At 34.3% G+C, this 23,778-nt stretch overlaps 2 protein-coding genes, 1 long non-coding RNA gene and 1 other non-coding gene across 4 annotated transcripts; 2 read left to right on the top strand and 2 right to left on the bottom strand.

Annotated features, from left to right (window-relative positions):
- Nucleotides 1-1,735: 1,735 nt before the first annotated feature.
- LOC149618381 (uncharacterized) lies at nucleotides 1,736-3,927 on the bottom strand. Its single transcript, XR_016375369.1, has 3 exons — nucleotides 3,734-3,927; nucleotides 3,245-3,671; nucleotides 1,736-2,736 (listed from the first exon to the last, which is right to left on the bottom strand). It is a non-coding gene; the product is annotated as an uncharacterized LOC149618381 (long non-coding RNA).
- Nucleotides 3,928-4,020: 93 nt separating this feature from the next.
- LOC149618380 (ankyrin repeat, SAM and basic leucine zipper domain-containing protein 1-like) lies at nucleotides 4,021-8,890 on the top strand. The gene is made up of 9 exons (XM_089855013.1): nucleotides 4,021-4,188; nucleotides 4,363-4,555; nucleotides 4,626-4,975; nucleotides 5,062-5,196; nucleotides 5,785-5,921; nucleotides 5,988-6,120; nucleotides 6,208-6,444; nucleotides 8,282-8,386; nucleotides 8,452-8,890. Exons 1-9 carry the CDS (start codon nucleotides 4,021-4,023, stop codon nucleotides 8,641-8,643), a joined length of 1,650 nt encoding a protein of 549 aa, XP_089711139.1. The 3' UTR covers nucleotides 8,644-8,890.
- Nucleotides 8,891-9,656: 766 nt separating this feature from the next.
- On the bottom strand, nucleotides 9,657-12,025 carry LOC149618379 (uncharacterized). Its single transcript, XM_089855014.1, has 2 exons — nucleotides 11,533-12,025; nucleotides 9,657-10,832 (listed from the first exon to the last, which is right to left on the bottom strand). Exons 1-2 carry the CDS (start codon nucleotides 11,924-11,926, stop codon nucleotides 9,718-9,720), a joined length of 1,509 nt encoding a protein of 502 aa, XP_089711140.1. The 5' UTR covers nucleotides 11,927-12,025; the 3' UTR covers nucleotides 9,657-9,717.
- Nucleotides 12,026-15,943: 3,918 nt separating this feature from the next.
- On the top strand, nucleotides 15,944-16,030 carry TRNASTOP-UCA (transfer RNA opal suppressor (anticodon UCA)). Its single transcript has one exon. It is a non-coding gene; the product is annotated as a tRNA-Sec (tRNA).
- The last annotated feature ends 7,748 nt before the right edge of the window (nucleotides 16,031-23,778 follow it).

Below are 23,778 nucleotides of genomic sequence, written 5' to 3'. Positions count from 1 at the left end.
CTTAAGTAGTGATAATTCTAGTACAATTAAATCACATGTGCATAGAAGACATGAAATATTGGCACTAAATTATATACAGTAATTGGTCCAATTGTTTTCTGAGCTCGGGATTAATTTTTAATATCATTTAATCAATTATATCTATTAATCTATAACATAATAATATCATTTTAATAACAATCCGCTAAATTATTTTAAAAATAAATTTGGTTAAATTTTGCAAACTGTAGAAGACAAAATTAACAAATTTGGTTAAATTTTGCAAACTATAGAAGAGAAATTAACAAATTTGGTTAAATTTTGCAAACTGTAGAAGAGAAATTAACAAATTTGGTTAAATTTTGCAAACTATAGAAGACAAAAATTAACAAATTTGGTTAAATTTTGCAAACTATAGAAGACAAAAATTAACAAATTTGGTTAAATTTTGCAAACTATAGAAGACAATTTAACAAATTTGATTAAATTTTGCAAACTATAGAAGACAAATTAACAAATTTGGTTAAATTTTGCAAACTATAGAAGGCAAATTAACAAATTTTGTTAAATTTTGCAAACTATAGAAGACAAATTAACAAATTTGAATAAATTTTGCAAACTATAGAACACAATTTAATAAATTTGATTAAATTTTGCAAAGTATAGAACACAAATTTACAAATTTGGTTAAATTTTGCAAACTATAGAAGACAAATTAACAAATTTGGTTAAATTTTGCAAACTATAGAAGATAAAAATTTACAAATTTGGTTAAATTTTGCAAACTATAGAAGACAAATTCACAAATTTCGTTAAATTTTGCAAACTATAGAAGAAAAAGTAACAAATTTGGTTAAATTTTGCAAACTATAGAAGAAAAAAAATGGTTAATGAAAATCAAAAGTTTTTAAAATACCAAAAATGCAAATAATAATCATAATTTTTGTTAATCATTAATTATTATTTTTAAATTAGATTAGATTAAAGAAGCTTATGGATATGAAGAAACCGATACTTAATTTACCAACTACAATATTTGGAGTTTGATTAAGTTCAGGTAAGTATAATTAATTTGATTCAAAGTTTTGAGTATAAATTAAAACTTCTTAAATTAATTTATACTTAATTCTAAATTATACAAAATTATATTGGAAACAAATTCTTGCAATTAACTCTAAAGTTAAAATAGAAACAAGATTAAACTGAGCACACTGGCCACTAAACCCGTTAATTATTGGAATTTTTGGCGTTTTTAATTGCCCTTTACTGTAAATGGTTAAAAAAAAACAAATGCTAGGATCATCACAATAAATTTTTGAGTGATCTTTATTAAAAATTGATCATTAATTTTAAAAGAGGTAGAATTTAAATTTGTTCCTTTATTGTAAAAATTAATGAAGTTAAATTTTAAAGTTTTTAAGCAATAATTGACCTCAGATTGCTGAGATTGGAGATCAAATTATTGCTTTAAAAATTATATTTAAGTTTAAAAAGTTTTTTTTTAAAGTTTAAGAAAAATCGAAATTTTTTTTTTAAAGTTTAAAAAAAATCGAATTTTTTTTTTTAAAGTTTAAGAAAAATCGAAAAAATTTTTTTGAAGTTTAAGAAAAATCGAAAATGTTTTTTAAGTTTAAAAAAAATCGAAAATTTTTTTTTAAAGTTTAAAAAAAATCGAAAATTTTTTTTTAAAGTTTAAAAAAAAATCTAAAAAATTTTTTTTAAAGTTTAAAAAACTTCTTTTTTATTTAAAAGTTTAAAACAGTTTTTAAATATTTTTAATTTTCCTCATTATTTGAGTTATTTTTTAATTGGTCCTTCCAAAAAAAAAAAACAAAAACAAAAACATACTCGTAATATTCCATAAACATTTTCTCTCATATGATATTACAGAGCACCAAATCAAATAATTTGGTTCCTACAGAATGGGGTCAAAGTTCGAAATTTTAAATTTTGATTTTTTAATTATTTTTGTAAACCCTATGATAATATCATAATAGCACTAGACAATTTTTAATTAACAAAGTTAATTAATTAATTAGTTTATTTAAATATATATCACAAAACTACGTTTCAAATGCTTAATATTTTTTTTAGTAAATAAGCTGAATATATATTAATAAATTTTTAATTTCTACTCTTTTAAAAAGAGTTTAAATAATTTATTTTTTAATGGGGGTTAATAGTAATTAAAATTTTAACAGATATAATATTAATATTAATATTAATATAGATGTACATTTGGCCTTTGAATTTTAATTAATTAATTAATTAATTAATTAATTAATTAATTAGGTTTATATAAAACAGATTCTGATTCTGATATTACAAAAATTTTAGATAGATATACATTTTTCTTCCAAAAATTTCTTAATTTTTTTTTAAGTTAATTAAGTTAATTAATTAACATTAATTAACTAACAGTTCTGTTTAATTTTTTGAGAGTACGCCTCATTTTGGCTCTTAAGAGATTAACACGATATTGAACACTGGATCCACTTTGTTCCAATTCTTCTAGAGATTCCGAGAGGGTTTTAATTTCCTCGTGATATTCTTTGAGTCTCACGGATTTTTTCATTTCGTGATAATGTTCAACGCATGATTTAATAATGATGATACTAGCTATGATGACTAGGATTAAAAGGAAGGCGGAGATTCGACATTTTCGAGTTAAAAATGATAATCCGTAACATGGAGTGCGGTTCATTTATAATTTGAGCTTTGGACACCAGTGATGGGTGACACGTCCAACTCATTAAGCTAACGGATAAAAATATTAACATATCATCAAAATTTAAATAATTTTATCTAATCTTATTAAAATGTAACAGGTGGAAGTCTTTTAAGCTCTAAATGTCAAGTATGTCTCATGTTTCTACTGTTTTTTAAGTGTGGGCGGGGTTTATGTAAGTGATCTAAAACTTAATGGATGGTCACGTGTTCATATTAAAGTAAGGGTATAATGTGCACTGCTTAACTCCTTCCCTAAGTGCCCCTCTTAAATTTTATTTCGGTCTGTATTAGTTTAATGAGGTAACTCTATGTTAAAAACACGGTTACAGTGCCCTAGCGGCGAAATTGGGTCGATAATATGTTTTATATGAGGTGCTCTAGGTTGCCGCTAGGGGATTGAGGACACAGAGTTCGATAGGAGTTTCCACAAGTGGATGTACTATTAAGGAAGTTAAGTATGTGATTGTGCTTCCTGCTTAGTATAGTTTTTCGGTTCATGCTAAGAAAATTTTGGATGCAACGTAAAATATCTTACAAATTTTATGTCTCGCATTCTTTACAGCACCAAACCATTAACATACGGTGGGTTTTAATTAACATAATTCAACATTAAACGTTGATAATCTTCGTTACAATTTCCGCCATTATTTACATATCATCACACCTGTGACCCGACCTAACTTGACCACAGAGAATATAAGGGAGGAGTGGAAGCTCCCCCGCTCCACAAGCGTAAATAGTTATGTCTCGCTTAAATTATACTAGCGGCAAGGCTAGCGGTACGAGGGAGTTTCCGGCTCAATAGCGCCACCTACGATACCATTTAATGTCTCAAACGGAAATGCCTCGGTACTGCGCATTGAAGATGCGCGGTAGAAAAGCGAGACAAGTTTTGCCCCTCTTTCCACTCCTCCCCTATACTCTCTTTGACTTGACAACCAAGATTTTAATTTTAAACTTATCTATATGTATTGTATATTTCATTAATGTCCAATTTTCGTCATGCTTATTTTCACTACTTTACCTCCAGAGCTGTATGCTAACATCCCAGATTAGATTAATGTCCAATTTTTACTTTGCTTATTTCCTAGCATGAAACCTCCAAAGCTGTCTGCTAAATTCCCTTATTACATTAATGTCCAATTTTTGTCATGCTTATTTCCTCTACTTTACCTCCAGAGCTGTATGCTAACATCCCGGATTAGATAAATGTCCAATTTTTACCTTGCTTATTTCCTGGCATGCAACCTCCAGAGCTGTCTGCTAAAATCCAATTTTCAGTTTTGTTTTTCATCAGTTTAAATAGCAACAATGGCGGGAATTCCAGCGGGTATGGAGTCTTCTTCCGATTCTGATGGCGAATTATTCTACAGTGGTGAAGATCCACAATTATTTTTGAAGAAATACGAAAAACGCGATCCTTTTAAGAAAGAATATAACGATAGTCCGAAAGTCAATTCAACACAGCAGCCAAATCACGTAAGTCTTTCTAAGCCTTGGTCTGTGTTATGCTTAAGGTCAATGGGACAGCGATTTAGATTTAAAAATACTTAAGTGTTTGATCGATAATGTGAATTAACAGCCGTTACTTATCGTGACAGCTTTATTTTTAAATTAATTAGGAATTAATCTTAGGGTTTATTGTAATTATAGGATGTATCAAGCAATGGTACTGTTCCTAAAGATACTTCTTCTGAATCTGTTGAGCTTGAAACGGGAACGGGATCTTTTGAATCCTCTAAAGGGGAAGGGCAAAAATCACTGATATCTCCTGCTTTATACGATGATTTGCGCCTTGCAATTTTGCAGCGCAATCTCGAGCTTACCAAAGACATATTAGAAATGGGTAAGGGCTTAAAAACTTTGCTTGTGTAGTCATAGTCGTTAGTCATTGCAATTTTGACAATTTTGAATAGGCATATCAGTGGATACAATCCTTAAATCAGGATGGACATCCTTAATGTACGCTTGTAGCCTTGGCGACGCTGACATTGTACAATATCTATTATCAAAGGGTGCAAACCCAAACTTTCACAAAGATCTATTTGATGCCCTTATGGCAGTTTGCGCTTCAAAACAAAATGAAGATGAGGGTTTATTAAAATGCGTCAAACTTCTACTTGATCACGGGGCAAGGCCTAACGTCTGGGACAGGCATCATATGACGCCTTTAATGTTTGCAGCTCGGGAAGGGCATTATAATATTACATCATTACTTATAAGTAAAAAATGTGACATGGAACGACTCGATAATCAGGGATGGTCTGTACGTATCGGAGGTTCACAACTACTTATTATATTATTATTTGGGGTCTAATTTCAAATGTTTTTAAACCACAAAACATTAACAAGGCACTTTGTTGGGCCGCCCATTCTGGAAATGGGCGAATTGCCAGATTATTATTGGAAGCGGGAGCCGATGTGTCAAAAATGACATTACATGGTCAAACTGCTTCTGAAATTGCTTTATCAGCTGGATATGAAGAGGTTTGGGGTTTTAGGTTTAACTTAAAGGGAGGGTGAAGTAGAAAATCAAGTGATTTGTTTTTTATCGATTCTTCTACTAATTATAAGACCAGTCTGCATAGTGAAACATTCAGGAAATACCAACTCCGAATGATTTTAAAATTATTTCAAATTAGGTTCAGATTTTAAGGATAATTTTAAATAAGCCCCTCCGACCAATCACGTAACGCCCTGCCTTTTTGTTAACAAAATTCTCGTGGCACGCATGCTCCATGTCTCGCGCCACGATTATCACGTCGCGCGCGAATTTTATCAAATCTCGTGATAAATTTCATTCGACACAGAACGTGCCACGAGAATTTTGTTAATATAAAGGCAGGGCGTTACGCGATTGGTCGGAGGTCCTTGTTTAAAATTATCCTTAAAATCTGAACCTAATTTGAAATAATTTTAAAATCATTCGGAACTGGTATTTCCTGAAGAATGTTTCACTATGCAGACTGGTCTTATAATTAGTAGAAGAATCGATAAAAAATCACTTGATTTTCTACTTCACCCTCCCTTTAACGTCTTACTTACAAATTTGTCAATCAATGTTTGTCTTGTCAGTTGGGGGATATTATCAAAAGAGCGGAAAAACAGACAAACGTCAAATTTACCGAGAAAGATTTGGCTTCGTTAAATTCAAACTCAAACCAAAAGAATATTCCATTCGCGGAGTTTGAAGCTGTTGAAAAGAAAACTAAGTATTTAAGGTTTAAAATACTTAGTTAACTTTAGTTAAATTTTATTTGGAATTTAAATAATTTTAGGGTTTACAATTCTTCCGGTGATTTGGAACTCTTTTTAGTTGGGCTTAATTTGGGTGAATGGTTTAAACTTTTCCGTTATCACGAATTAGAATTCCATGAATTCTTGTTGCTTACCGAGGAAGACTTAATATCTGTAGGTTAATTTATATTTATAATTATTATTATTATTTTGGGCCTTTGCGCTAAACTCTAAGCCTTGGTCACTCACTATTGATATTAGATGGGTATTGACAAGATTGGTGTAAGAAACAAAATATTGGAAGGAATTAAAGGTGTACATAAAAAGAAATGGGAACGGTCCAGTTTACCCGATATTAGGCGTCATAACTATTTAAGTTGCCCTGATGCCGTCACAGTAATGTCAAATGTGGGATTGCATATTCAGTATATGCACAGTACTGTAAGGTACTTGAGGAGACAGTTGCAACAGAAGCCAAGAATACTCGAGCTTGGACAGGTGAATATTTATACGTTTTTCGTATGCTTGATCGCGATTTTTTAAATGTTTTGCGCATGCTCCTTCGCGATGTATAAACGTTTTTGCGCACGCTCTATCGTGATATATAAACGTTTTTGCGCATGCTCCATCGCGATGTTTAAATGTTTTTCCGCACGCTCCATCGCGATGTATAAACGTTTTTGCGCACGCTCCATCGCGATGTATAAACGTTTTTGCGCACACTCGATCGCGATATATAAACGTTATTGCGCACGCTCGATCGCGATATATAAACGTTAATGCGCATGCTCCATCGCGATATATAAACGTTAATGTGCACGCTCGATCTCGATATATAAAAGTTTTTGCGCACGCTCTATCGCGATATATAAATGTTGTTCCTCATGCACAATCGCGATAAATAAATGTTTTTCCTCGTGCACAATCGCGATAAATAAATGTTGTTCCTCATGCACAATCGCGATAAATAAATGTTGTTCCTCATGCACAATCGCGATAAATAAATGTTGTTCCTCATGCACAATCGCGATAAATAAATGTTGTTCCTCATGCACAATCGCGATATATAAATGTTGTTCCTCATGCACAATCGCGATAAATAAATGTTGTTCCTCATGCACAATCGCGATATATAAATGTTGTTCCTCATGCACAATCGCGATAAATAAATGTTGTTCCTCATGCACAATCGCGATAAATAAATGTTGTTCCTCATGCACAATCGCGATAAATAAATGTTGTACCTCATGCACAATCGCGATAAATAAATGTTGTTCCTCATGCACAATCGCGATAAATAAATGTTGTTCCTCATGCACAATCGCGATAAATAAATGTTGTTCCTCATGCACAATCGCGATAAATAAATGTTTTTCCTCATGCACAATCGCGATAAATAAATGTTGTTCCTCATGCACAATCGCGATATATAAATGTTGTTCCTCATGCACAATCGCGATAAATAAATGTTGTTCCTCATGCACAATCGCGATAAATAAATGTTGTTCCTCATGCACAATCGCGATAAATAAATGTTGTTCCTCATGCACAATCGCGATAAATAAATGTTGTACCTCATGCACAATCGCGATAAATAAATGTTGTTCCTCATGCACAATCGCGATAAATAAATGTTGTTCCTCATGCACAATCGCGATAAATAAATGTTGTTCCTCATGCACAATCGCGATAAATAAATGTTTTTCCTCATGCACAATCGCGATAAATAAATGTTGTTCCTCATGCACAATCGCGATATATAAATGTTGTTCCTCATGCACAATCGCGATAAATAAATGTTGTTCCTCATGCACAATCGCGATAAATAAATGTTGTTCCTCATGCACAATCGCGATAAATAAATGTTGTTCCTCATGCACAATCGCGATAAATAAATGTTGTACCTCATGCACAATCGCGATAAATAAATGTTGTTCCTCATGCACAATCGCGATAAATAAATGTTGTTCCTCATGCACAATCGCGATAAATAAATGTTGTTCCTCATGCACAATCGCGATAAATAAATGTTTTTCCTCATGCACAATCGCGATATATAAATGTTGTTCCTCATGCACAATCGCGATGTATAAATGTTGTTCCTCATGCACAATCGCGATAAATAAATGTTTTTCCTCATGCACAATCGCGATATATAAATGTTGTTCCTCATGCACAATCGCGATATATAAATGTTGTTCCTCATGCACAATCGCGATGTATAAATGTTGTTCCTCATGCACAATCGCGATATATAAATGTTGTTCCTCGTGCACAATCGCAATTATTAAGTAAAACGCTCGATCGTAAAGTATCTAATATACTTCAAACTTAGGAACAAGCCAATGTTAAAAGGCTTCTAAAGGAAGCGGGATTAGCGCTTAGTATATGCGGTAACATGAAAGAGGAGCTTAGATTTTTCGAGCGACATTTAGATAAGGTTAGTCCAAATAGTCCTACAGCAATAATTGCCGACAAAACTGATATTGAACTCTATCTACTTAGATTCAAGATAACATTGAATTGAACCCAGGTGACTTAATTGTCCAAACGAAACAACCACGTAATAATACGGCCATTATCGTTACAATTATGGGCACAACGCTGGTCGCTGCGTTCGTTTTGGGTTGGCAAAAACCCGATTATTTGCGTAGACTAGTTCTCCTAGCACAGCCGTGGCAAACTTGCGCCAGTTGAGGGAAACTTTTCTCGCAAGGAAGCCATTGCAGTATTATTAAGGCATTGTTTTCTAGGGACTAGAATTTGAATTTTGACCGTAGATGAGTTCGATTCCGATAATACTCTAAATTTAAAGTTTTTTCATTCCAAGTAGATATACTAAAAATTCTAGTCTAGTTCTGTTAATTTTTTTTGTCACATTACACGAAGTTCGTGTAATAATTATGTGCCTTAAGATTTTAAAATAAAATTATGGTGAAATGAATTTGTTGCATTGATTCTTGAAGTAGTTCATATATATTTCGTCGTCGTTGGTTCGGCTTTCGTTGGAAAAATAGGTATGTATTACCTACAAAAAACTTCTATTTCTTGCGTTTATATTTGGGTGTTCCAAGTTAGGAAGGGGGTGTTCCATTTTGGGGCAGATTGTTCCAAGTTAGAAAGGGGGTATTCCATTTTAAGGTAGACTGTTCCGAGTTAGGAAGGGGGTGTTGCATTTTAGGGCGCACTATCGCGAGTTAGGAAGGAGTTGTTCCATTTTAGGGCAGACTGTTCCAAGTTAGGAAGAGGGTGTTCCATTTTAAGACAGTCTGTTCCGAGTTAGGAAAGAGGTGTTCCATTTTAGGGGAGACTGTTCCAAGTTAGGAAGGGTGTGTTCCATTTTAGGGCAGACTGTTCCAAGTTAGGAAAAAGGTGTTCCATTTTAGGACCGACTGTTCCAAGTTAGGAAGGAGGTGTTCCATTTTAGGGCAGACTGTTCCAAGTTAGGAAAGAGGTGTTCCATTTTAAAGCAGACTGTTCCAAGTTAGGAAGGGGGTGTTCCATTTTAGGGCAGACTGTTCCGAGTTAGGAATAGGGTGTTCCATTTTAGGGCAAACTGTTCCAAGTTAGGAAGAGGGTATTCCATATTAAGGCAGACCGTTCCAAGTTAGGGAAGGGGTGTTCCATTTTAGAACAGATTGTTCCAAGTTAGTAAATAGGTGTTCCATTTTTGGACAGATAGGGCAACTGACCATAGTAGTAATAAACAATTTTAAACAAAGAAAATAAACTTTAATACACGAATAAAATCATATTTAACAAGTTTTCATATTAAATCTGCGCAGAATGCGTGAGCCGAGATCGGCTTAAAATTGCATTTTCATACATTTTATAAACTTGATGTATTGTATGAAACGCGTGAGTACAATTAGTGTAATCATCTTTCAGATACATGACCTTAACATTCATTTCGAACTTTGACCTTCCGCGCATAATCCACTTCCTTCTTACGGTAAGTTCGGTCGAGTTTAGAACTTGAAAGTCTAAATCCATGAATGATTCTAGCATAGCGCAAAGAGTTGGTGTAAACACCTTAAAATAATCCCCGATTAAGTCCCATTGTTCGTGCATTATGATTGGTTCGAACAGTTTGAAACAATCGATGAAAATCGAAGTGGTACAATCTTTTTGCCAATCTAATATATCGTTCAAAACGATACGAACGATATCTGGTCTTCGAGTACCGATTAAAAGACTAAGGAAATTTAACAACCGATTTGGACGCGAGAATATGAAATCCCTGCGACGATTTTTCGAATGTTTCCATAAGTATTTGAAGTAACTTGCGCCGTCTTGGTAGTGTCGGTTTCGTCTCCAGCTCACAATGGAGAGCAAAAGTACCGAGTAGAACTGACCATCACTCATGTCTTCCATCCCGTTAATAACGACGTCCCAAAGGCAATCGAAGTAGGGCCACCTGGAGACGCTTTTGTACAAGCTGTTGTAATGTTTACGCGTAAATTGAACCAGTTTCTCGGTGCTAAGCCTTTTATACAGAAATTTGAATAGTTCAATGTCATTCATAATGATGGGTTTATTGTAATGCAATCTCAACAGACACATTTTTTGGTGTTCGTCAATTAGTTTCTCGTAAAAATACTCCATAGCGGGTTCGAATCCATCTCGGGCAACTTCCAAAAACATTTCCTTGTGCATGGTAGTCGATGGGTTGTCCTTAGTGACGTATTTGTCCAGTTCTTCCATTTCGCCTTCCAGGCAATGTATCCAATAGTTGGCCAGCAAAGGCTTCCATTTGCGAATTGCCGCCAAGTCACCGTTTTTTAACCATATTTGTCGTAGTTCATGACGCCAAATGTAAGCGATGTCCTCCGTTAAGTTGAAGTTACAGGCGATGGCGAAGCGTCGTTCGATTGTCAGGTCCTGGTCTGAAAGGTGCGTTCAAATTTCCATTAAGGTTTCGAATTAAGTACGATGTGTTTTCGATTTACCATGCGGTCGCAAGCGCATGCGCCCAATCAGGCTACTTTCCCTCCTGGAGAGTGGAGAGCGCCATTATATAATGGACGTCCAATTAAGGCGCCCATGCTGTTTATTTTGTTGCTAATTAGCGGCAAAGAAACAAAGGATAGAAAGGGAGAATACTAACAAGCATTTAAACGCAAGCGAGGAAAGTTCAATAATTGGATGTTTTTAAGCTAGTGAAAAGTATCTTGCAGCTAGTTGGTGTAACATAAGTTCATAAGATATGTTCCTTCCATAATTTTGTCACTGGTTACAAACTGGAGCTTGAAATTTTGAAGTGATTGAAGTAGGTCATATATTCAGGGTAAAGCGAAGACGCCTGGTGAGGCGCTGCTGTCAAATTTGGGCTTAATAAGTTCAGACTAAATAGGACCTAGATGGAACTTGGTCCTGCAAAATTAATTAACCACCGAGTGTAGGACATCAATTGACTCGCTTCCGTCGTTCTCCTTCTCGAACTAGTTATCTCGAGTACTGTAAGTCTCTCAGTAGCATTACGAACTTGTATAGGAAGTGTTATACTTATAGAACGGAACATATCACTTATAAACTTATGACAAAACTATGGTAGCACTTAAGAATTTCATTGAAAAATAAACATACCTTTAACCCAAAATTCGGCCATTTTATGAATATCAATATTGCCTAAGGAAGTCCACTGTAGTTTCGTCATGTACTTAATCATAAACGCTCGTTTCAGTAGCAAATGCGGTAGGAGCTGATCATACTCCGTTTCTACGCCGTAATAAGTTCGGAACCATCTTTTAATTTCATTTCCAACGAAACTTATTTGATTCCTGAGTTGATTTTCCAATAGCAATGGTAAACTCAAATGTAAGGACCTGTATTTGACGAACGTTTCGATGTCTCTCCAAGGATATTGGACTTGGTGACGAAAATGGGTGGTCATCTTGTCCACTACGTCTGGGGCGTTCCATAATTGGACGTTAATTTTGGTGATACAAAATTGTTTAAGGGTCGGTAGCTGAAACTTCATTTTTGTCTACGAATTGGTTTTGGAAATTTATTAGAATTAGGGAGCAACTATTCAACGTTGGCATTGTCGCGAAAAACAAGTGAATAAGTGTTTCAAATGGTTCGTGATGACGGTTGCAAAGGTTAGCTTTTAGGGACACTTGAGTGTAATGTTGATCTTTGCTCCATCTGATTAGCCAGTCCAAATATCAACATTTATTTTTCATTTTCACTCTTCTTTAACTTATATCAGAAGAATATAATACTTCTTCTCTTCGAGAGAAGTGTACCACCACCTCCACAAAGCGGGTATCGTAATTGTAACACTATTCTTCCCAACCAACCAACATCAGAATTAAATTAACATTTATTATAGCAAGGTTAATTGCTAAACCGACTCATGCACATACGCCATGTAAATAGTTAATTCCTCCTCATCATTACTATATCTATTAGCGCTGCTCAACTATTTGCCAAGGCGCTTGTGGATTCATTTTTGTTACAGCACGTCAATTAAGACAATCAAGGTTTGTGGGTTAATTGATTGCTGCATTGGGATTTAGTAAATACCAAACAATTATAGTTAATTCACCCTAGCACGGTGCGATAGTTAAGCTACCCATCTTAATTAAGTTTTAATGAGCGGGAGAGCAAATTAACAAAAAGGAGGGTCCCTCGCCTGGGAAGAATAATTCATGTTACATAACTAAAGAATATTAAGAGGACACAGAGTGGCTTTCACACTTCTTCTATTATCCCCTTCTGCTTTAACTTATTTGCACACTTTTGTTGATTGTTTTATCTAGAAAGACTTGTGAAAATATTAAAAACGGGAAACATTTTGAAAATATTCCTATTTGTTATGTTATTGGGAAATTTCAACAAATAAGCTACGCGTTTGTCATGGAAAGATATATCTAAATTAAGTATGAGCATAAGTTTACAAGATATGTTCCTTCCATAAGTTTGTCACTGGTTACAAACTGGAGCTTGTCATGAAGTGACTTTAGTGAAACGTCATAGATTCTCGCATAACAAGAAAAATATAGAATATTTCAAATAAAATCATAGGTGAAAATAAAGGATAGGTCTAAAATTTTTGAAAGTAAAGGACAAGCGATTAGTTCCTTTAAAGGTTTCTTCCTTTTCGCAAACATACATTGTATATAAACCTAACAAAACTACCCAACGCTAAAATTGTATAATATCTTTATTGTAAATAACCATTGTAAAAAGTCCTGCCCAAAAGTACCTCTTCTGTGGTATTAAACTGGGTTTATTCCCGCCTTTTCTCATTATCTCCGAACTCACGTGTTTTCTCTCGTGTAATTACCCCCCTCCTCCCACCACCACCTAACCCGCCATTTCTCACTTTAGCTTTATCTCACACCCTCCTAACTCTCGCCGTAAAACGTGACGTCACATGGTCTTTTATTCTGAAGGTTACACGGTTTGCACCGAGCCGTTCCGAGGGACGGCTTATCGTAGCCATAATTGCTTTCTTTCTCTTTTGCCGTCCCCCTCACGTGGCGCTGGACCTGTTAAAAGCACGTGGATATCCACGTTATACCTCGATGAAAACGTTTTTAACGCGAAACTAACGGTAAGTAACAAAATGGTCAAGCCCATAATTAAGCCACATCGTTTACTTACTGAAATGAATTTATTTCTATTGAAATATACCCTAGTGAATCCCCATTTCCCTTATTTCTATCTCATCGATACAATGTAACATAATTGTGTTAGCACTCGTCTATAGAGTAATTTATTTCCTATATATATTGCAACGTCATAACCCTCTATCTCTGACGTACGTTAGTGCCGGGGGCAAATAGTATTCTCTAGTACAAAAGTGCTCCTAAAGCACCCCCCTCCGAAATTACTCTGTAGAATCCTCGCCTGCTTGGCTCTGTATTGGAGCTTACTCAGCTCAGCTCGCCGCTCGGAGCACTCTCTTGGAGGAGACCAGGGTAATAGACGCCCCCTATGATGTTTGCACCCCTCTCTCAACAAGCGTCTTTAGTCGAGGGAGTATAGTATCGGACTGTCGAGTAGTATTATCTTAAAATAACAACACCTACTTCTACACACAAGGTTAAACTAATAACCCACACATATATTTGCGATGTGGCTAAAAAGTCGGTCTGTAAACACAAACGACAAAGGAAGCCCTAGCGGCTGATGGGTTAAGCTTTTCGTTTGTTGCACGTGTACCTGGCGTGGTTATAAAGGTACACAGCTAAATAATTGCAGTTTTTAATGTGTAATTTGTAATTAGGCATAATGATGTTACTATAGTTTATGAAAATGAGTTTCGTGTGCCATGGAAAATAATTTTAAAAGCTTTTTTTTTCTACAATTAGATTTATCATTGCCGATACATCACATTAAAATAATTTAATTCAACTAAAGCTACTTTTTTTTTTTGGCGTACTTGTGGTTAACACCTCTGTTTAAGTATAGTTAGGGCTACATTATTACCAATTTTCATGATAATAGCTATAGCCAATTTCACAAAATTTTAATTTTTGTGAAAATAAGTCGCCCATGAACTTAACATTACCGAAACTTCAAACTATAATAATTAATTACTCAAAAACTATTATTCCAAGAAACTTGTAACTAAAACCATTTTATTTAACACTATTTGGAGCATGTTACCTGCAAGTTTTATTATAATTGCTTCATCCAGTTTCGAGAAAAAATAACAATTGTGAAACCAAACCGCCAATAAAATCTTATCCCAAACCATTATTAAAATAACACGTTTTTGGCTTGAAACGAGACAGGGATGTTTTATATTAATTTGATAGCCGTATAAGGTCGTTTCCTAATTGAGAATGACCAAGTGGAATTCAATTCCAAGTATGATAAGAGAAAGAGAAAGTCCTTTTAAATACTCAAGAGGAAGAACTTAGGTTTCATATTTTATCCACGTTTTTCCTGGTGACCTTTAATTGTTTTGATTCTTTTGAAATTTGAGACGACCTCAGTTGAGTTCCCAGTCCAATAGGAAACTTTTTCATGTGATAAAATCGAAAGTATTTAATTTATTTGTAAAGTTAACATTAACACTTACGAGAATTCGTATTTAAAATTAAATTTAAATTGTTTATTCATGAAAAACAAAGAGAAGTTATAGTAAACAACATAAGAGGCAATTCACAATTTTGTAAACTGGAATATTTTTTGGAAAATTTCAATTTTAGAAACTAAATATTGTATTTTAAAATGGCGTAGGTCATAAGTTAGGTTTAAAATTAAACATTTTGACCCTTTTTTGAAGGTTGGGGGTCAAATAGAGTCTACTTTTTGACCACCTTGTTGATAGGTATAAATTAAGATATGGCTTCAAACAATACGGACCAATGGATCATCCAAATTTGGTACAGGACTGGCAACTTTGAAGCCCCTTCTAACGTCTTTGTTTTAATGAAACATACTTTCCATCTTAACCCTAAATTAAGGGTATATTACATCAGCTAATGAAATAAAAATGGAGTATTCTGGTTAAGGTACGGAGGGGGAGCAAAGGTTAAAAGGTCACCTATACTTTGACCTAACACAAATTAATTCAAACATTTTTAAACCAGGCTTTGATAAAAACAAAATTTATCTCTCAATTTCATTATTGTTATTCAGTAAAAGGAAAACTTGAAAAACGTCGATAACAAGGTCAGCTCCGTTCTATACTCCCAAGTTAACTTGTACCGCGTTACTTGTAGTTTCTTACGTATCCGCGTCAAGTTAAAATGACACTGTGTGTGTCTATTGAAGGTTTGTTAGCAAGCGATGTAGTCGCTCTATGGAGTTAACCGAAACTACTCTAAAGAGAGAATTTCGTACAAGCGCCGCTGGTTTTGGCGCGGTTTTTTCTGACAACCCTTTAGATGGGATATGGTTTGAGGGTTTAACCACGAGTTTAGTTCAATTTGACCTTGGGTGTAATTAATATTACGTATTTTCTACTAGGGTGCTCCTATTATTGCGTTACGAGGATTCTCCTAGTATATAAGGATGATTGTTTACTATTGAAGTCGCCTAGATGAGCCTCGGTGGTCCGGGGTGCGGGCTTCAAACCCGTAGCCGATTAGCGTCGGAGTGGTTCGATTCCACCTTCTGGGCGTTAAGGTAGTTAATCAGCTCTAACTAATTTAGTTGTTAATTTTAATTGAAGTAGAAGTAATTGCGGTGTTTTTGTCTTTATTCTAAAAATATTTCACACCGATAATAAATATGGTAAAATGTTTTGAGAATTTTATGAAATACGAATTGTTCAATAGAGGTTAAAGGTTACAATGCTGATATTACAAGCATATTCTGCACACCCATACTTATGGAGAGTATTGTAGGGTTATGTTATTAAAACAAATTACTCCCCAATACAATTAGGACCATAAAAAGTTCAAAAAATGAAATCCTGGTTTCAAATTTAATTCATATCCCAATGAAAGGTCAAAGGTGAATTAATATAAATTATTAAACGCTCTGGTTTTTTCTCATTTCTAACAATTTAAATCAGGAACACATACAGCCAATAGGAATAATTGTGTACCCATTTTCTCAACGTTTATTCAAAGCTGTTTGTTGAAATTTAACCGATCTATCGTTGCTACCAACCAATGAAATCGCAGTTTAAAAGACGTCATAATTATTAGGCGTGAACAATTATTCCAATTAGATATATGTATTCCTGTTAAAATCTCAATAATTTATTCTCAAAATAACGTCAATTGTTTTTCCTGAACCTTGAGTAAAAGTTTAATCTGAAAGTGTGAACTCTAAAATATGTAGTTAAGTACATTAGCACCCACAAAGGAAAGTTAAAACAGATATCACTGAATTCAGTTATTAAAAACTTGAACAACTCGCTGATAAGAAATTATTTCGATTTTACAAGCAAAGGTTTCCCTATAAAAAAACCCCGTTACTAAGGGCGTACTAAAGATACAAGTGGTTATATTAAATTTTGGTAAAGTAATTTTTTTTTATACTGATTTGTATATACTGAAATAAGGCCACTTCTTTCCCAAATTACATAATCTCATAGATTTGTTTTTCTCGTTTTATGAAATTGCATAAGTTATAATCGTAAAGATTTAAAAGAATGAGGTCAATAAACAATATAATTTCTAAATTTTGATACAGATGGCATTGCACTCCTATTTGGTATAATCTATTTTATCTTAAAGGGATGTCGAATGACTAATATTATTGCCTAATTTATAATTGGATAATGGTAATGGCAGTCCCCTATCTTTGACCGTATTAGGGTCTAGAAGGAACTAACATTGGGTGCTATTAGTCGATTGGAATTAAAGAAATAATAAAATGTTTAATGCATCGTCTGCTACGGGAACCCAGGGTGTGTCATAACGTTCTAATTGGGTAATGGCAATCCCTTATCTTTGACCGTATTAGGCTCTAGAATGAACTAACATTGGGTGCTATTAGTCGATTGCAATTAAAGAAATAATAAAATGTTTAATGCATCGTCTGCTACGAGAACCCATGGTATGGTATAACGGTTTTGTGTGTAACTAGCGACATCTTGGTTGATCATTTGTGGCGTAGTGGGGAAAATTACAAGAAATAGTTGAGGAAACCCTGGAATGTTACGAAATTTATAAATTGGAACTGATTTGATAGGTTTCTAAACGTCGTCTGCTATGAGAAGCATATGGAGATTGAATAATTTATTATGTAGGTAATTAGCGCCATCCATGTTTAGCATTTTTGCCCTAATAAATTCAGGGAAAATTGCAGAACTTCAATAACTACAATTTTCCCTGATTTTATTAGTCAGGGAAAACCAAGAAAGGTCAGCTAGGAATTTGAATCTAAAAAAATGTTGAGGAGAGACCCACCCGGTTCAATTCACAAAACTATTCTCTTTAAGAGCCACTTTAACATAAAAACCTTAGCAGGTTTATTTTTTATTCAAGAGATTCGAATCTCTCTCTGCATGTTTTTAAACGTGATCTTAACCAGAAATGTCAACAAGTTTTTTTAAAATAAGCCTGAATACATACAGCTACTAGGAATAATTGTGTAACCATCCAATTTCACTCAACGTATCTTAGTGCAGATTTTGTTTTGAAGAGCTATAGCTAGACTAACGATTATGTATGACGAATTTTACCCATAGAGAATTAATAATCTATCTCACTGCCTGTTGCACCTTGCGATTAGCGCTCCTAGGAACTCGCGTGGCTACCAACCAATGAAACTACAGTTAGAACGACGCCATCAGAATTATGACCTTGGCGTTCTCAAGCCCGGTATACCCACAAAACCCGAATTCATAGAAATTAACATGGGAGATATATATGGGTGCACAATTATTCCTAGTAGCTGTATTTATTCCTGATATAAGAAAGAGGTAGTAGGTAATAAGTGCCAGCCGTGTTTATCATTTGACATGGGGTCATAAAAGTCGTTACCATTCTGCACGCATATATTTTAGCACGCTTGAATAGAAGGCAGCCTTGGGCACATGTTCATACATGTGCTGACGGGAAACCATAATGCACGGGCTACGTGATCACCAAGTTAAAGTATTGTACAGGGTGTTCTTCTAAAAAGGGAGACGGTAATTATTGGACCGAAGTATGGGTACATGAGTGGAATGCGTGGATGGTTCTATGGGAACTCAACTGAATTTTGAGTGAATCGATGAAATGTTAAATCAGTAACTTCTATGAGCAGCCCTTAGATTTTGATTGAGCCCCCACAAGGGAAGTGCATGTGCACCCCTAACACAAAAGTTATCATGAATGAACATTGAAGGAGTGTTTAATTATGATTGGATGGCCCCTTAATTAGTAAGTAAGAAACTGAACAGGCAATAATTAAGGGGGTTATCCAATCATAAACACTTCTCCAATGTTCATTCGTAACTTGTGGGTTAGGAGGTGCTGGCATCCCTTGTGGTGGCTCAATCAAAATCCAAGGGCTAATCATAAATTGAAGTTACATTTAACATTTCATCGATTCACTCAAAATTCAGTTGATTTCCTATAGAACCATCCACGCATCCCACTCATGTACCTATACTTCGGTCCTATAATTACCCACCACCCCTTTTTGGATTGGAACACCCTGTATAGGAACAAATACAATGACAGGTATGTATTGTGTTTAATATTGAATAATTTTGCTTACAAAGGAAACTTTTATGTTTTGATCTTTTTGCTACCGGGTTTTAATGACAGGTGTACAAATTACCGAGTTTAAAAAAACAGGAGGCAATTCCGAATTGTTTGAAGTAATAACAAATGCAAATAGGAATAACAAAGAGTGAGTCAATTGTTTAACTTTTTTAGAGATAAAAGGTAATTTATCTTTCCATACATCCTTACCATAAGTTCATAAGATATGTTCCATCCATAAGTTTGTTAGTCTCTGGTAACTTAGAAACTGGAGCTTGTAATTTTGAAGTCGTTGAAGTAGGGAGGTCATAGATTCAGGGTAAAGCGACATACGCCTGGTGAGGAGGCGCTGCTGTCAAATTTGGGCTTAGTAAGTTCAGGCTAAATAGGACCTAGATGGAACTTGGTCCTAGCTGCAAAATTAATTAACCACCATGCACCGAGTGTAGATGGGTAGTACTTCAATTGACTCGCTTAATTCCGTCGTTCTCCTTCTCGAACTAGTTATCTCGAGAACTGTAAGTCTCTCAGTAGTATTACGAACTTGTATGGCTAGTGCCATTTATACTTATGGAACGGAACATATCACTTATAAACTTATGCCATTACGCAATATATTACAAAAATAAGTAATATTTAGACAAACGGTATTAAAATAATTAAAAAGAAATTCCATATATTATTTCACTTAAATTATCAGTAATATTAATATCAAAAAACATTGAATATAAATTGTTTTTGGGATTGACGTCAGACCTTTGCTATTTGAATAACATTTCATCATCGTCCATAGCCCGCTATTATTAAATAGCGATTTTAAATATAAGATTACATTATTAAATTGAATCCCATTGGAGATGTTTCTATTACGAGATCACTGGCGAGCAGACTGACGTCATCTGAGTTAAAAAATACTCTCTCATAAGAAACGCCAGTCTATACGCCAGTCTCAACTTGGTCCTAGAGCGAAAGGAAAGTCAGTCCAAGGCTCCAAACCGATTTTATCTTGCTCTCTGAAATCTAGGATGAAAATTGAGCACTGCCTCAGAATCACTGGTTCGAAAACGTGTTCGGCCGCCTCGGCTGCATGCGCTAGGCTATCTATCGCCTTTTTTAGTATTTTCATTTACGTCAGGTGAAATTTGCGTAATATCTCCTTTGTTTCGACGCTGGAATAAAGGGATTCGCGAGTGAGAATCTCGATCTAGGCCTAGCTAGCTATCGCCTGATTTCCAGGGAGTTTGTTTTTATGAGTATTTGATCCCTTTAAACAGGGTTCGTAGGATCGTGGGAAGCAGGGATATTGGTTTCAGAGTGTAAGAACTCGTTTAATTGTCAGGGAAATTGGTTTAGAGCAGACGAAATCAGGTAAATGTCAGGTAAATTGGTTTAGAGTAGACGAAATCAGGTAAATGTCAGGTAAATTGGTTTAGAGTAGACGAAATCAGGTAAATGTCAGGTAAATTGGTTTAGAGTAGACGAAATCAGGTAAATGTCAGGTAAATTGGTTTAGAGTAGACGAAATCAGGTAAATGTCAGGTAAATTGGTTTAGAGTAGACGAAATCAGGTAAATGTGAGGTAAATTGGTTTAGAGCTCAAGAACTCGTTTAGTTGTCAGGGAAATTGGTTTAGAGTTCAAGAACTCGTTTAGTTGTCAGGGAAATTGGGTTTGAGCGCAAGAACTCATTAAATTGTTAAGGAAAATTCATTTAAATTTCAGGGAAATTGGTTTAGAGCCCAAGAACTCATTTAATTGTTAAGGAAAACTCATTTAAGTTTCAGGGAAATTGGTTTAGAGCCCAAGAACTCATTTAATTGTCAGGGAAAATTCATTTAATTGTCAGGGAAAATTCATTTAATTGTCAGGGAAAATTAATTTAATTGTCAGGGAAAATTAATTTAATTGTCAGGGAAAATTAATTTAATTGTCAGGGAAAATTAATTTAATTGTCAGGGAAAATTAATTTAATTGTCAGGGAAAATTAATTTAATTGTTAGGGAAAATTCATTTAAAGGTCAGGGAAATTGGTTTAGAGACCAAGAACTCATTTAATTGTTAAGGGAAAATTCATTTAAATGTCAGGAAAATTTGTTTCAGAGCGTAGGAACTCGGTTGTCAGGGAAATTGTTGGAAATCTGTTTTTGGTAATTCGGTATGAACCCTGCTCAAAAGGGTTTCAAATATTCAAGCTACGCGTAGGCGTGTCACGCTGAAGAACACGTGGAACTTTAACGATTCTTTATTCTATTTGATAAAATTAGGGTACTGATGAAATTCAATTTAAGATTATCGTTAGTTAGAATCAATTAATTCGATTTCAATAATTATAATTAAGCTACTTTATTTAGTATCCACTCTCTTTAAAAATTGAGTAATATCAGAAGATTATCCGCCTTGCATAAAGGTAAAATACAGTGTCGTTTGCTTGACGTTAGACAGGGCTTCAACGTTACCAGTCCTTATCTTTTGAAGCCATTACCCGTCTTTGTTGTCCACATACCGTCCTATCAATGTTCTTCGCGTCTTATAAGACAACCAAAGGTGCCCAACACACCTCTACATCCCGACCTTTTCATGAAAGGTAGATCTATGCCGCCTATATCTTAATCATTTAAAATAAATGAAAAATTAACATCTTAGCTTCAATAATTTCTTAAAAAAGGAAGAACCTCCAATCATTGTTTACAAATTTTTTTTAATGACTTAAAACAGGAAGAATTGATTGTAAACAACAAGTGGACATCATTGTTTACAAATGAATAACAATATCAATTATTTTAATATTAATTATAGGCAACTTAAAAAGTCAAGTTTATTCAGGCAATTTTAAAAATTTACAAAAACGTGATCATTCTTTCTATTCCACTACCAAGAAAGCCTAGGCTCCTAGTTTGCAAACTGTCCATCCTGGGCAGTCCAAAGCGACAACGGGCTCGTGGTTTCAGCTCGTGTACGCCAGTAACCCGATGAATCTTTCGCGCGCATTCGAAGGGGGAAATAAATCGATCAGTTTGCAATTTTATGTCACGTTGTCCTACTAGTCTTCTTTTCTTTCGTACAATGACCGGGCAATTAACGCACGTTTTGTCATACCGATCACCATCCTTCGTTGAAAGTGTGCATGCATGCTAAGAAAGAGAAATTCCCAAAGCTCTTTGGCGCAAAACCGTGCAATAAGCTGGCTGGCTGGCTGGGTAACGTGAGAGCTGTTGTAATTCTCGTGTGACATGAGATTGAAGTTGGGTAAAGAAGGGATTTGTTTTATGTTTGGCTGATGACTAAGTTTATTGTAAATAATGTCAAACACACTTCTTTGACGACGAAATATTTGAAACACGTTTATTGGTCAGGTTTCTTTCAGTGGAGGTTTGTTTTCTAAATATTTATTAAATATTTTTATGTTGACGTTTTTTCCAAAATGTTTGTTTAGTGTTTTTATTTTACATATTTATTGTTTTAAAGTGCTTTTTTGAATATTTATTGTTTTTAAGTGTTTTTTTCTAAATATTTATTGTTTTTAAGTGTTTTTTTTTCCTAAATATTTATTGTTTTCAAGTGTAGTTTTTCCCTAAATATTTATTGTTTTCAAGTATAGTTTTTCCCTAAATATTTATTGTTTTCAAGTGTTTTTTTTCTAAATATTTATTGTTTTCAAGTGTAGTTTTTCCCTAAATATTTATTGTTTTCAAGTGTAGTTTTTCCCTAAATATTTATTGTTTTCAAGTGTAGTTTTTCCCTAAATATTTATTGTTTTCAAGTGTAGTTTTTCCCTAAATATTTATTGTTTTCAAGTGTAGTTTTTCCCTAAATATTTATTGTTTTCAAGTGTAGTTTTTCCCTAAATATTTATTGTTTTCAAGTGTAGTTTTTCCCTAAATATTTATTGTTTTCAAGTGTAGTTTTTCCCTAAATATTTATTGTTTTCAAGTGGAATTAGTTTCAAATCGAAGGCACACTGGTATCGGAATTTTTGACAGGAACATATCGATAAAATTAAAACAAATTTTGTTTTATTGTTACTAAAACAACAAACAACTTTATTCTACAAGCATTCAAAGTAATGTTTAATCGTATTATCAATTTCAAACACGTTTTGGAAATTTTGATTCTCTACTACAAACAAAACAACTTTATTTTACACTCATCCTACTGGGCACTTCCATTTAATTCAATTTGCCTTTGAATAAATATCACCTCTTTATCTTTCTGTTGACTGCCAATTTATAGAGGTAGATGATATTTATTATAATACGCAGAATAGGTTTAGCTTATTAATTTCTTTTATCTAATAATGATAGAGTTGATCCTCTACTAAATTTCGATGAATCACTCTGGCACTCGAGACCAGTTTTAATTTATCCCAACTTACACCTACATCTGATTCAAAACGAAAAATTTCGTTGGAAATTTGAATCGCACATAAGAAATCCAATTAATAGAAAAAAATAAAAACTTGCTAGGCCCTAGATCTGGCAAGGCACGTTTTACCAATAGATAGCCAGAACAAATGTACGACAGAAGGTATATGACTAACAAACTTAGGTTTTTATGACCTCAGACGTTTCTTGCACTTGGTTGTTACGAAGTTCCCTGGAATACATACAGTTAATTGGAATAATTGTGTTCCATGTTAATATCTATGCGGGTTTTGTGGGCCGGGCTGATGGCGTCTTTCTAACTGCGATTTCATTGGTTGGTAGCAACGCGAGTTCCTATGCGCA

The sequence above is a fragment of the Phalangium opilio genome, unplaced genomic scaffold (assembly GCF_054372755.1).
Source record: "Phalangium opilio isolate 3A_F unplaced genomic scaffold, DU_Popi_V2 ptg000209l_1, whole genome shotgun sequence".
NCBI classification, from domain to species: Eukaryota; Metazoa; Arthropoda; class Arachnida; order Opiliones; family Phalangiidae; genus Phalangium; species Phalangium opilio.
This window is presented reverse-complemented; position numbering and strand designations above follow the sequence as displayed.